Raw genomic sequence first — 14,616 nt, 5'->3', positions numbered from 1 at the left:
ATATGTAAATGTTCTTTCTTCCCTTCCTTTTAGGATAACTAACTAAATGTTACTTCTAAAAATATGATAATCTAAATTTTTGAAGCATTACAGGATGGAAAAGAAGTTAATTTCCGATGACTTCACAGAACGTATGCATTACCTCATATTGCTGAATAGACACCCCAGAATCAAGCTTGTTCTTTAAGAATCCTTGCAGAAATAATTCAAAGCATTTTCAGTGTCTTTTATAGCAATGATTTTTCATAACTAATGCACTAGGGATGACCACAGTGAAACCCACCCATAAAATTCAAGATAGTCAAGGCATGACTACTGAGCCTAGGTTGTTCTGATCTGTGAACAGCTATCTGGCAAGAAAGCTGACTTGTGCAATCCTGCTGTTTACAAGATACAGTGCACATACGTTGCATGAAATACCTAGTTGCTAACTAAGCCATAAGATCTGGTGCCACAACATCAAATATAATGCTGATATTAATGGTCAGATATCTGTGCTACATCAGCACTATGGTACAACAGCACTCTCTCTCAGGTCACACTGAAGAACACATAACTTAAAAGGGAATTGTCCAGACACTTTAAAAAGCTGATTCAACTGGCAACTGCTCGATATTTCTACCCAACTTGATCTTTTGGGGTGAAACTAGCCAAAGTTTGAGCAGTTTGTACCTTCTGAAGAGCTGTCTGTACCCTTCTACACCTAACATCTGAAGCCAGAGCTGCTGCCATTGCCAGGTGAAAGGAAGGCTCCTGACTGTGCACAGCTTTGAGCAGAGCTGCCTTGACCCAACAAGGCAGGACAGAAATCTGTGAGCAGGGCCCTGCACAGCTGCTGCCAGCATCACATCTGAGTCCCTCCATGGGTTCTTTGTTGGCTCTTGCTTCTGGATGTGAATGAAAATGAACTTGCTACAGGTTAACATTCACCCCAAAATCTGCAGCCACATTCAAAATTATTCCAGAGCTAAAATAAAATGGAGATTCTTTTTTCTTTGACAGTATAGAAAGAGTCATATAACAAAGCCTGCACATCTTCATTGAAACATATATCAAACTTCTTCCTTCACCTAAGGATCCTTTGCAAACAGTCTGATCCTTTGCAAGAGCTCTGTTGAGTAGAAACTACCTTCCATTTTGTGAATTCCTATTTTGATATGGAATCCACCACTCCCCGCACCTCCTTCAAGTCAGGACTAGAAATGTTTATAAAGTCATATCTCCTAAAATGAGAGAACACAGAAGAATTAGATTAGGAAATGATATAAAGCAGCTGTTCAGATGAACAATTTTAATCAGCCTTAGTGAATGGTGTTCACTAAACGGTGAACGCAATTAACGTTGAAAACCTTTTCCTCTCTCAAGGTGGAAGACAGAGACTAAGTTTTTCCATTACTGGAACTCACAGGAAAAGAAACAATAATTACTTTGGTTTGTCATCTTTACATCACCAAATGTATGACACTTTACACAAGCAATACTGTACAGTGATCAGGTGTCCTAAAAAAAAGTCAATGTTAACATTTTCAGAGGTTCTAGCTTGCATACTTGCCTAAACTCTTTAATCCCCGTAAAATTGATTTCCTAGTTTATTAATACTTGCACAGCATCTCTGATAGGCGCTTCAGAAACACAAATGAAACAAGCACCACTGCAACCTCGGGCCAGCTTTGTTGCAGAACAGAAATCGATTTTCTGAAGGTCACTCAGGAAACATGTCAGAGCCAAGAATAAAACTCAGACTAGCATTTTTATCCATAACAATGTCCTTCATAACCCTAGAGATTCCAGTCTAATCTAGATTGAATGCTTGATTCTAATTTTGAACATTACAATTCTATTTCCATTCACAGTGTAGATGCTGTTTTCACCCTTTTAGTACTATTCTAACCGAGTTTATATGTTTTAGTAAAACCATTAATACGGTTGGTTCTGACCTAATTTTAAGTCTTGTTCTCTTCTCTCATCCCATTGCTCGATGAAAAACCGCACAATTAAGTAATACCAAAAAGAACTCAATCAAATACAAAAACAGCAGACTAAGGTTTATTTCCCCAGATGAAATACTGCCCTCCTTCCTGAGACAGTACTGTTGGCATGCTTTGTATTTTGATGACAAAAATAATTTTACTGGCTAAGTATTTTAAATTGAAAAGGGAATCAGATGAACTAACTTACTATGAAAGAATAATTATTTTATTGCTCATTCTTTCTAACTTGCATTGTTCACTACAGCTGCTTATTTAGCTCTGTTCAGTTGCTGATTTAAGGATTTCTTTGCAGCCTATTTCAGATTCATTGCAACTCAGGTTGTGGCCGATAACCCTCTATTTACACTGCAAATGCTTCTATCCTGACACACCTTGCCCTAGCACACAATTCCATGTATCAGTTCAATCTCTTCAAGTGACTATAACATAGTCTGAGTGTCTGCATGATGGGATATATGCAAGGCATGCTCCAAAATCTCTGTTCTTTAAAGTGAAAATTGGTAGTGGAGACTGGGTTTATATGTTGTTGGTTGTTTTGTTTTTTTTTTTTTTTTTTGTTAATAAAAAAAAAAGAAAACCAATCAATCCCAGGACAAACATTCCATTATATATAAAGTAAAACTGGAAGTACTTCTATTTGATGGCAATACAGAATTTATGATACATTCAGAAAGTCCATTAAGTCTTAGGAAAAACAAGGTCTCATGGGCACTGAAAGAGCATGAGTTGTGCAAAACGATGAGATCTGAGAGTGTCAAGTCTCAACATCAAATCTGTCGGTGCAAAATGAGGACAGTACTTACCCACAGCTTTCACAGGTGTCACCATTTTGAAGGAATGAATGTTCCTTACTATTCTTTGAAGCCAAAAAGGACTATTTACTATAATGAGAAATAAAACTGATAGTAGTTTAAGAACAGAAGCCTTATAGTATCTTAACTAGAGCTTTATTATATTGATAATATTTACTCTTAATTATGAGATAATCTGACATAATTCACTCACTGTAGATAACATACCAAGTAGAAATCAAGAATGTAGAAAGAAAGAAAGAAAGGTCTCAATCCCGCACACTGTGCTGCATGGACATATCACAAAGCCCAGAGGACAAAACGTCATCCTGAGGTTAACAGCTGCCTATTCAAATACAAGGATTTACCTGCACAACACGGAGTGTGAGGTCAGAGACACCATTCAAATAGTACAAAGCTCTATAAACTATCAGGAGAAAGTGGCTGAACATGTGACGTTTCCATCCTTGGAGGTACTCAATACCAACACGGTCCTGAGTAACCTCTCTGGCTGAACCTGCTTTGTGCAGGGAGTTCAAGTGGGCAATGTCTAGGATTTCCTTCCGACCTCAATTATTCCACAATTCTGCAATACTCCATTCAAAGGGAATCTGTTTGATCAGAAGACAAACATCAACTGCCATAATCTACCGTGACACTCCTAAAACACTTTCTGTTAGCATATCTCATGGAAAATTTATGACTCTTTTGTACTTTCCAGGTGATTAAACACTTGGAAAGATTTTCTAAAAATCTTCATTAAGTAGACTGAGGTATTATACATAAATCCAGAAGGTACATGCACAGCTACAAATTCTTATATTTAGTATTTAGGGATACATAAGTGATTATTCTGCTTCTATGCTAGAATTCTCATACCTCTGTAAACACACCGATTATATGTCTGTATGGCATTTTAAGGGATGCTTCAAGGCTGCCTCAAACCCACTCTTCTGCCAGTGCAGACAGGAAAATCAGCTATGACTGAAGGATGCCCTCCAAACCAGACACTCTGCATACCTACATAGATGTGGCTGCTCTGCATAGTCAGGTCGCACAGCACAAGTACAGGTAGCTTGAGACTGCTAATTAAGAGTCACATAGATTCAGCATCAAGAGATAATTGCTAAAAAAATTCTTTAATGCTCACAGAACTCTTTTTAGACTCTGCTTCATTTTAATTCTTGCGAGCCATCAATCAAAATAAAAACACAGCATACTGTGTCTACTTCTGTCAAGGTTTTACACAACAGAAACTTGCATGTTTTAAGTAGTTTTGACACTGAATCCACTTTTTGAGTTCTTTCTAACATTCCCCAAGTGACTCACACTTATGCAGAAAAGAAAATACCACAAAACAGACTTTGATAGTGTAATTCTTTGTTGTCTGCTATTATGGCACTCTCTCAGAGACAGCTGGCAGAGGATTGATGATGCTTAACTCTGGAGCAATTCTGCTGCAGTTGGTCATCACTGTGCATTGTTCTCCCACTGCCAGAAACATTTCAGCCTCTTCACGAGGCGCAGCAGATTTCTGTTAGTGCGTTATGTGGGACAGGCTAACAACAGACACAGCAGGATGAGGGACAGACATGTTCATGGCCCCAAGACCCTGCGAGGCCTCAGCTCTCCCAGACATGGTGGGTTATTCAAGGGCAGCTGCCGGATCTTCATACCAGCGTGTTCATCAACAAGGCCAGAAACTCCCCTGACCACACAAAACACCCGAGACTAAAGGGCTCTTAAGCCACAAGCACTCTCTCGAAGATACCCCAGATCTCTGCAGAGCCTCGTGCCCCTGAGCAGGTACTTATAGGCACACACTGAGGGAAAAAATAAAAACACCCTGATGTGACACAACTGTAAAGAGCTCAGATTTTATAGAGAACAGGAGATTCACCACTTTAAAGTGCCCCACGCTACAAGGCAAGCCGTTTTAAAGTGCTCTGGTCGAGCGTTGCTGGGGAAGGGAAAAAGCGGCAATCTTCCAGGCACACCAGCTGACACGACAAAGCAAACTGCCCCTAACCGCCGAATCACTGGGACGCAACCTCTGCCGACCGCCGCCCCTCTATGCCGCCCCCACTCCGCCATCTTGTGGCTCGGCACCCTCCCCCCGCCAAACTCCATTTCCCGGGCGGCCCAGCGGCACCGGCCCAGCAGCAGCGGCAGCGCGGTGGGGAGGCGGCGGCGCAGCAGGTACGGGCGGGCCGCTCCCCTCAGCCCCTTCCCGCCCGCGGGGCTGCCCAGCGTGGCTCCGCGCGCCCCGCGGGGCCCTTCGGAACGGGCCTGGGCTGGGCGCCGTTGCCGGGCGACCGCGCTGTGGGGACCCGGTCCCGCCCGTACCGCTCCTGCGGTCGGTGTACGCGGAATAGCCGCGGAACAAGGCCCGGGGAGGGGAGTTGAGGATAGCCACGGAACAAGGGCCGGGGAGGGAAGTTGAGGACTTTCATAGCTTTTCATAACGACAGCTATAGATTTGCCTTTTTTTTTTTTTTTTTTTTTTTTTCCACAGCAGTCATCTTTTCTCTGACTGTACCTTCCCTTTTGGGGAATACCAAGGCAGAATATGGTTCTGCCTCACCTAGCAGATGGTGAAATTAAGGGCTTCAGTTAAAACATGAAGTAGATCTGTGAACAACTGAATGTGTAGTGACATTAAAACTCTGAGTTTAATGTGTATATTTACAATGTGTTTTATAGGTCAATTTCCTTAAACAGTGCCAAAGGAAAGAGGATGGAACTAGCAAAGACTGCCAAGGAAACCATCCTCATCACGGGAGGAGGTGGTTATTTTGGCTTCCGGTTAGTGCATTAAATAGTTATTACATACAAGAATAAATGTAAAAGATTGCTGCTGGTCAGGCAACAAAATCCATCTGTAAAAAGAAAAACTATGTGCCTGAGATGCCTGATCCAGTTCATCCCGTCCAGTTTATCTCAGATTTCAGTTTTAAACAAACATGTTATTCTGTTTCCATGTTTTAAGTAAATATGTTATTCTGTTTCCAAATGCCAAACCTCAACTGACTTGGAGACATTTACCTGTCTGGCTACCTTTGTAATGGGGATTTAGATCATCATCTTTCAGCCTACTCTAAGAGCAAGCCTACACCTGTATGCAGATTTTTGACAGTAGGCCATGGCCTGCAAATAGATAGAGACATCATTGGTTATATAAATTAAATACTCTCGCTGTTCTCTCAAGAATATATTTATTTTTATGGACGGTAATGTTGTAGGATGAGAATTGTTAATAAGGTACATGTTTCAGTGAAATCCATTTCCCCTTACTATAGATGGCTCTGCACGCCCTGTAAAGAAAAAAAAAAAAAATTTGAGCCCTAGACAATCTTCTAGTGTACCTTCAGAGTTCTGTGTACATAGGTAAGAGAGATTGCAGTCATGGCCAAAAAGTAAATTTCAAGTGTGTGTGGGGAGAAGTCTCAGGAGATACCTATCTGACTTCTGTGTGGCTTTTTACTGTCTCCCCCTTTAAGCACTACAGAAATACAACGGTTATAGGAAAGGGGGAAACAAACACCAGATCTATACTTTGTGTCAGTACTTGTGACTTGGAGTAAAATGTAGACATGTGGCAAAGTATTCACACTAGCTTAGAGGCATCTCACTCGTTCCTCTGCTCCATAAATTTCAAACACAATGGTGAAGACCAGCCTATTTTTCTCACAGTATTGGGATGGCACAAAAGCAATAACATAAAACCAGCAAGATATTTTTTTTTTTTAATATTTGGCTGCAGATTTACATCTTGAAAGGTTTGCTATTGCTGATCTGTAGGGGACAGAGGCAGAGAAATAGCTGGTTTCTTCCAAAAGGCTGCTGAAATCACTTCAGTTATTTCTGTTCTGAATTTTCCTTTACAGAAGTTCTGCCTCTTTTTCTCCATATTTTTTTTCTCCAAAGTATTGATGGAGCCTAAGAAATTAGTTCACAGTTGAATCTTCCCCATAGTAGATGGCTGAATATTTAGAAGACTCCCATCAGAAAAAGAAACAGTATTAAAATAGTCAATAGTCTTCTCTTGCCTCCAGGTAAACTGTTTCATGCATCATTATGCTATGCATACTAACATATGGTTTCTATCATGTTTTAGTTTAGGTTGTGCCATATACCAAAAGGGAGTTGATGTGATTCTCTTTGATGTCGTGAAGCCACTTCAAACTGTGCCAGAGGGAATGAAGTTCATGCAAGGGGATGTCTGTTGCCTGTCTGAAGTGGAAGAGGCTCTTAGAGATGTAATCTGTGTATTCCATATCGCTTCCTATGGAATGTCTGGCAGGGAGCAGCTGAACCGAAAACTTATAGAAGATGTTAATGTGAAAGGAACAGAAAATGTCATCCAAGCCTGCAAGAACATGGGAGTGTCAAGTCTGGTTTATACGAGTACATATAATGTGGTATTTGGAGGCCAGATTATAGAAAATGGGGATGAATCTCTGCCTTATCTACCTCTTCACCTTCATCCAGATCACTACTCCCGGACCAAATCTTTAGCTGAAATGAAGGTGCTGGAGGCAAATGGTGCTGAGCTTGGAAATGGCAAAGGTGTATTAAGGACTTGTGCTCTCCGACCTGCAGGCATCTATGGGCCTGGAGAACAAAGACATCTTCCAAGAATAGTTAGTTACATTGAAAAGGGACTGTTTAAATTTGTATATGGAGATCCTCTTAGTTTAGTAGAATTTGTACATGTAGACAATCTAGTCCAGGCTCACATCCTTGCATCTCAGGCCCTCAAAGCCAGCAAAAAGCACATAGCTGCAGGCCAAGCCTATTTTATTTCAGATGGCAGGCCTGTAAATAACTTTGAATTTTTCCGACCGTTAGTGGAAGGTTTGGGTTACAAGTTCCCAACCTGTCGTCTTCCTCTCTCCCTTGTCTATTTTTTTGCATTCCTTACTGAAATAGTTCATTTTCTTGTAGGACACATTTACAATTTTCAGCCTCTCCTCACTCGCACAGAGGTTTACAAAACTGGTGTCACACATTATTTCAGTATAGAGAAGGCCAGAAAAGAGCTGGGGTATAAGCCTCAGCAATACAGCCTGAATGAAGTGGTTGAGTGGTTTAGATCTCAGGGATGTGGACCAAAGCTGAGAAAGTATACCATTATGCATCTTGTAAGGGATGGAGGATTGCTGTTGCTGCTGATTGCTGTGATGGTCTGGTGGTTTCCATCTACAGTTACATTTTCACTCTGAAAGATGAAACACTGAGTATGGAGGACAGAATTTAGTTACATTCTCTGAGTACTCTTGGTTTTGACAGATATGTAACAGAAAATAAACCTCCAAGAAAATACACATTTGTGTCATTCAGGTAAATAACAGTTTTATCCCTAAGAAACAGAAATACAGAGTAAAAAGGTATAATTTTTATACATAGTTCCTCTTCAAAGTAAAATTGGTCAGATCACTAACAAGATGAAGCTCAGTATTACTGCAAACAGCATTTTATTTTCAGGTACAACAGCACACTACAGTGAATGGAACAAATGTCCTTGGACTGACCTTTCTTCCTCCCTGATGGGATTACACATTCTTGATCCCTGCCCTTTATTTCTAAAAAGTTTGTGCTACATGATCCAGAGGAGAATAAACTTACTCTTTGATCACATTCCAAAACCAAATTCTGCTTTCCAGATTGGATGTATATATGGCCTAACCAAGATTAACTGATAAACTGCTAGACAATAAATCGCTTTTTTTAAATTTTATTTTTATTAATGTATTCTGGTATGCTTTTCTGAGTTAACTGTGATATCTAATGACATTTCTAGAAAATGCACAATGGTTAAGTTACAGCAAAGTGCTTGAAGCAGCACAGATTTGTAGATTTTTCTAACACTAAAATATGCCTGTTTAAAATGAATGAGCTAGCTAAAGTGCATTCATAAATAAGACCTATGATTTTTCCCAGCATTATTGAATGGTTAAACAAATAATCCATCAAAGACATTTGGTAAGTGATTACATTCATGTTCCAATGTTTATAAAACATCTTTAGCCTTTAATAATATTTAACACCTAACACCATTTGAACAGAACTTTAACTCTGTAGTACAAGGATAAACACTTGATACGATGAAACTCATACTTTTGTGAAGTTTTAACAAGGTCTTATTTTCTATTCTTAAGTACAGGTCTCACTACTGTCTCTAGCCACTCCCTCATCTCTGTCAGTTTAATATAGGAAGAGATACCCAAGAAAGTTCACATCAAAATGTTAAATCACAAAGTTGTTTTCCCTTAACCCATCAGCATTGCAGTTTCAGTAATTGATAAAAAGACAGTCCTGCAAGAAATTCATACTTTTCCTTAAACTTTAAACTTTCCATTTTAATAGCTGAAACTACGCTGTTCTTAAATTAATTTCAGTTCTGTTAAACTCTACTGTGATTTAAATGGGGAAGCAAAGAGACAGACAGTAGTTCTACTGCACTGTTAAAGGATTCTCAGAAAAGAAAAATGCCTAAATATAGAAACCAAGCTAAAAGTCCACTGCTACCCATGTTTAGAAGATGGAGATTTTTGTAGTTATCAACAACTAAAGACAGCATTATGTTTTAAATGCTGAGTTCTCTTCCTGAGTTTACCTTTAAAAAAAAAAAAAAATTAATAGCTACTGATAACTACATGTTTTGTTTTGCTTGAAATCTGACTTTCCTTCATTCCCCTACCAGTGGTACTGTACACCATGAAAGACACTAAATTTAATACTTAGCTTGAGGGATAGCTCAAGAGAGAACTCAACTTTTTTATTTTTTCTATAATAGTAAATAAACTGAGGGGGCCCGGGGCAGCAGTGTTTGTGTAGCAGAAGGGTTGCACTTCCTTACAAAGAGCTTATGTGCCCCCCAACAGAGTGCTGATGGCAGAAGGGCCACTTTCTAGAAGTCATTAATATACATCATCATAAGCCTGCAGAAAGAAGAAACCTTTTTAAAACAGAAAAAAGACAGTTGTGACCTCATGAAAGCATTGGACTGCTGTTCTCTTTCTAACAGGCCCGGTTTTACAAGTGAAAACCACTTGGTTATTTTCCCCTTTAAATTCTCTGCTTTTGACACTGTTATCAGAAATAGATTAAGAAATTTTAGTGTCAGCAGAAGCAGCCAACAAAACCAAAACGTACAAGAAATTGCACAAGCCTGTTGCACGGAACCATGGTATCAATATTTCATGCTACGTCTTGTAAAAAAGATGTTTTTAAGATATGGAACATAACTCCTGTGCCACAGAGGAATTTCTTCTGCTATTTCTGATCTTTTTATTAGCAAAAGTCAGCTACAGCCATTCATAATTATCTCAGTGGTGGTATTGGTGGAAAAATTTATGAAAGGGTCCTAAACTCATGAAGCCTAAATCCACGCTGTTAATACTGGCTGAGGCTAAAGCCCTGGACAGCTTTTTAAGTACAACAGAAGAGGAAGCTCCTGCAAAGACAAAACCCCACAAACCCACAAACATCAGAACTGCAGAAGCTGAGCTCAACACATGAACCTTCTCATTTGTCTGGAGTCAAGGACAGACCTCTTCACTGATATCGGAACAGGAGGCATTATTTTGTCTCAGTGGCCCATGACTGCTGCTTGAGCACAGGGTACTAAATCAGGTACTTGGTAGGAGAAAGAAGCAGTGACTTGGCAATGGCTTCCCCAGACCTCATCAACACTGTACTGGTAAATTCATTAACTCCCTGTCATTCAGCTCCATCTAGTAAAAAAAGTAAGTTCCTGACTACAGAAGAGGTGAAGGACACTTTTCCTCTTTCCAAAATGAAAACAGGCAATCTGTGACTTAAGGAGATACTTTAAAATTGCTTGAAAATTACATATGTATAAAGCCAGTCACAGCTGTTCTATTTTAACTATTTTACAGTGAGAACTCTCCTTCTTCCTGTTTTTTATTTGTTATTATTACATTTGCATGAATAACTGAGGAAATTAAGGTAATCTTTGGTACATAGCTAAGAATAATCTTTGGTACATAGCTAATGCCACCTCACCATTTAGAAGGTTAGTTTGAGAACTGCAAAACCAAGAAAATGTTTGCAACAGAGAAACTCGCATTGAGGTGGGAAAAAAGTGAGAACACAGGCAAAACACCTGAATGAAGCAACATTTTGGACTTCAGAATTTATACGTACCAATATGCACAAATTAAAAGGTGATAAAGACCATTTGGCTCATCTAATGGCCTCCTAGAAGACTAGGCTGCAGACATCTCATACTGATTCCTGCTCAATATCTATACAGGTTTTATTAAAAGACTGAGAAAAATTTTGTTCCCAAGACTCCCAACAATGAAAAAAATCACAACATAAAGACAGCACACACTCACCCAGCAGCACTTCTGCCCATTCAATTAAGGCAACTTTATGGGCAGAAATAATGCTGATGTAATTTTATGGTGAACATCAAGATTACTGTGCTACCAAATTACTACAAACTCACCTCTGCCTTGTTCAGACTTTATTGTTTGAGTTGATCCAAAACTGATGCTCATACCTACTTATCACTGAAAAAGGTTGGTTAGGAGTTGCAAGTTAAGCATGATCTTTGACCTCTTCCTTCTGCCCTGCTTGTTTGCAGCCAGATGAAATGCAACAATAACCACGTGTACGGAAACAATCAATACGTCAGTTCATCTTAAAAACACAATGCCCTTCCACCAATCTCTAGCAGAACATACCACAACACACCAGCAGATCACTTTTCAATAAGAACTCACTGTCTCAAAATGACTGGCAAAATTAATGAAATTCAACGAGCGATGCTTAAACAAAGAAGCATCTGGCATCATTCACATCACTGCTGAGATATCAAAAATTACTTATTAAAAATAAGTTATTTTAAGGATTTAAAACATTTTCTATAAGAATATAACAATTTAACAGATATTATTAACTTCAAAAAATTTATGTTTTTCCTCCTAGATTATAAAATTAGCACACACATTCAAACCTACTTTCATGTTACAACAGTTGCAACTGTGAGGAAGTTGATACAGAGTCTGCCCTGACAAAGAATTGAGAGATGAAGTTTTGGAGTTAAAACACAGAATGCAATAAACAAGAGAAGAGTAAGTACATAGCCTTGCCTATCACTTGCAAGTCAACAAAACAGTCAATGCAGTATTTTCCCTTCAGAATACAGTGTAACATTTTACTCTGTGGAAAAGTCTTACTGTAAAATGCAATGCATTTTCATATATACTGAGGGAGTGCATCTTACAACTTTTGACATCACATATGCGTGGAAAACATGTACAGGACTTCTCAAAGGGCTACAAAACGTGCTAGTTCTGAAATATTTGCACAGCAGCAGCACAAGGAACTCCTGTATTCATCACACAATGGCTGTCCTCTGTCAGGAATATACATACCAACAAAAGAAGCCAGGACAAATGGACAATTTGGTTATGTCTGCTCTGGAACTGAGCTTTAAAAAAAAAAAAAAGTCCCCATAAAATGGAACAAAACCCCCACCATGGCAACGGCCTCAAGCTTTAGGGTTTGATCTTCCTAAGCTCTAGCATCTTGTAGTCTCCTATTTTTTGTGACCAAACCTAGCTGCTACTCAGCTGCCTAGAAATCCTGACCCACCTGTAGCAACAACTGCAGGACCTTCCAGACAAGGCTTTGAGCCACCTTGTCTGATCAACACTGACAACACAGTGTTCTCACAACATTAAATGGGAATCATGGAGGCTGTTAAATATATAGCACAGGGACCGATCGTATGACAAAACTAACCACATCCCAGAACGTGCTACAAAATGCATACACACCAAAGGTGTCCCCCCTCCAGGAACAGCAACTGGATCACCCCATTATGCCTGGATACCGCAGATAAGCCCAGCTTTACACAGCAGTTGAGGTTACAGCTCTGCCTCCCATATCCACAGTTGATGTGATTTTTTATTTGCTTGAGGGGGGTTTGCACCCATCTAATCCTTGAACAGGTCAATCACAACTGGGTACTGAAGAGATTTCGGGCAGGAGGAAGAAAAGCAAAGAATTGCCTTTAACTTTGTTCTCTTTTTCAGTTGGGTGATTAGTAATTAATTTCTTTATAATAAAACATTTACAGAAGCCACCCCATTGTGGGACACACTATTATAGCACTTTCATCTTCGAGACAAGTCTGTCTTTACAGAATAACTAAAACCTCAAGGGGTTTCCTCAAAACATCATCTGTGAATGCACAATGGCATCAATTAAGTGCCTCTTGGAACATAGCATGGGGAGCAAGAGAAACTGAAAATTGCTGAGGCAGCTTCATCAGGCTATGAATCCAAAAATCCATGCAAGTTTTCTGTGATCAGAAATACAGCACTATGTATGCAGCATTTTGTGCCTCAGGCAGTCACTTAGAAAATCTTACTCCTCCGCACACGTATAAAAGTTAAAGTCAAGCATACAGATAGCAAAACTCCACCCATGTAGAGATAAAACAACTAGGAATTTGACAGTACTAACAGTGCTAGCACAAAGAACCAACACACACACAAATTAGGACAAACGGTGTTAAATATGACATTGAAGGACTTCAGTTCTGCTCTGGCAGGAAAACACAATTGCTCATCTAACAAGTCTTCTCATATGTAGCTCCGTGTTCTTCATTTGATTAAAGCCACAACAACAATGTACCTCTGTATTTGTGTATACTATCATTCTTGGATTAGATACCTTTTGAGAAAACAGTGTACATTTACAGAACATTATCATTTGATGCTATCGTCTAAGCAGGCCTGCAAGATTAAAAATGGACAGTTCATTAAAAAATTAATTTCTAAGCACATTAGCAGCTGAAAGGATTTGCAAAACGATACTGCACCAAAGTAAATGCTCTTCAGAATCTGAAATACTTTTCATTTCTGCAAACAGATGCTTCCTACTGCGTATCTTAAAACTTTTCCTTCCAGTGCCTTGAGGTTGTGAACACAGGTTCACAGAGGCTATGAATACAGGTTCACACATCATTCCTTTCTTAAACCTTTACAGAGAGTTCAACAGGAAAAACACAACTACAGTCGCAGAGGATATTTGGTTTCAACAAAATTAACATATTATCTAGTTCTCAAAAATGTAACAGAATACTTTTAACAAGAGACAAGAGGGTATGAGCTATCAGCTACCCAAAATATTTTATACAGTATCAGCAGCACAATCTGCTGCCTTGGGCAGTGTAACATACATGACGTGACAATGCTGGCGTAGAAGTGCTTTTACAGCATTTAATAAATTAAAAAATCACTACCAGTTAATCTTAAGGAGACGGGTTGTTAAAGTGGTGTGATTCCATGCATGCAAATTGTTGTGAATGTACTTCAGGTATTGATAATGAGAAGTGAGGTCTGTCCAATGACATGCCCTCAAATTTTAAAAATCTTGACTACATAGAAGGTCTGGCCTGCACAGAGGGTATGCTTTGTACAGAATATACATTATTAGGAGTTAAAATAGTTTTTCTTATAACAAGAAATTATTAAGGAAACCCATCTTTCTTCCTCCTCCTCTTCTTCCAGTCATTCAGTCTGATGAGACCGTCATTGAGTAGGATTGCCAGGATAAATCAGTATCTCTTCCTGAATTGCACCATAAAGCACACATCAAAGAAGGATTGCTTTAAGAGTAGAATTTGCTGTTACTGACTCTCTTCTCCTTTAATCTTAAGGGAAAAGAAAAGGAAAAAGTCAAATCCACTAGGAATTTCTCAGAGGAAAACAGCCTACCATGTTCAATTTACTTAGATAGGACCGGCAAGTAATATATCAGTATCAAGCATTGCATTTTTTTTCCTCAGT

At 39.3% G+C, this 14,616-nt stretch overlaps 2 protein-coding genes across 6 annotated transcripts in view; one reads left to right on the top strand and one right to left on the bottom strand.

Annotated features, from left to right (window-relative positions):
- The first annotated feature begins 4,941 nt into the window (after positions 1–4,941).
- SDR42E1 (short chain dehydrogenase/reductase family 42E, member 1) lies at positions 4,942–8,528 on the top strand. Its single transcript, XM_032990648.2, has 3 exons — positions 4,942–4,981; positions 5,486–5,587; positions 6,900–8,528. The coding sequence occupies exons 2-3, from the start codon at positions 5,520–5,522 to the stop codon at positions 8,005–8,007; spliced, it is 1,176 nt and encodes a 391-aa protein (XP_032846539.1). The 5' UTR covers positions 4,942–4,981; positions 5,486–5,519; the 3' UTR covers positions 8,008–8,528.
- Positions 8,243–14,616, bottom strand: part of PLCG2 (phospholipase C gamma 2) — an 80,708-nt gene continuing 74,334 nt past the window's right edge. For all 5 annotated transcript variants that reach the window (XM_042797502.1, XM_042797501.1, XM_032990644.2 and 2 more), the window contains one exon: positions 8,243–14,480. In XM_042797502.1, coding sequence (XP_042653436.1) covers positions 14,438–14,480 — 43 coding nt within the window. In that variant the 3' untranslated portion in view covers positions 8,243–14,437. The remainder of the gene's footprint in view (positions 14,481–14,616) is intronic.

The sequence above is a fragment of the Tyto alba genome, unplaced genomic scaffold (assembly GCF_018691265.1).
Source record: "Tyto alba isolate M040663 unplaced genomic scaffold, T.alba_DEE_v4.0 Super-Scaffold_26, whole genome shotgun sequence".
In the NCBI taxonomy this organism is placed as follows: domain Eukaryota; kingdom Metazoa; phylum Chordata; class Aves; order Strigiformes; family Tytonidae; genus Tyto; species Tyto alba.
The sequence above is the reverse complement of the archived record's forward strand: the minus strand, read 5'-3'. Positions and strand labels throughout refer to the sequence as shown.

Bases quoted from the DNA above. Each gene is read 5' to 3' on its own strand.
- SDR42E1 (XM_032990648.2), top strand. From the start codon at position 5,520: ATGGAACTAGCAAAGACTGCCAAGGAAACCATCCTCATCACGGGAGGA. The intron at 5,588-6,899 runs GTTAGTGCATTA...ATCATGTTTTAG, and splicing joins GGTGGTTATTTTGGCTTCCG to TTTAGGTTGTGCCATATACC.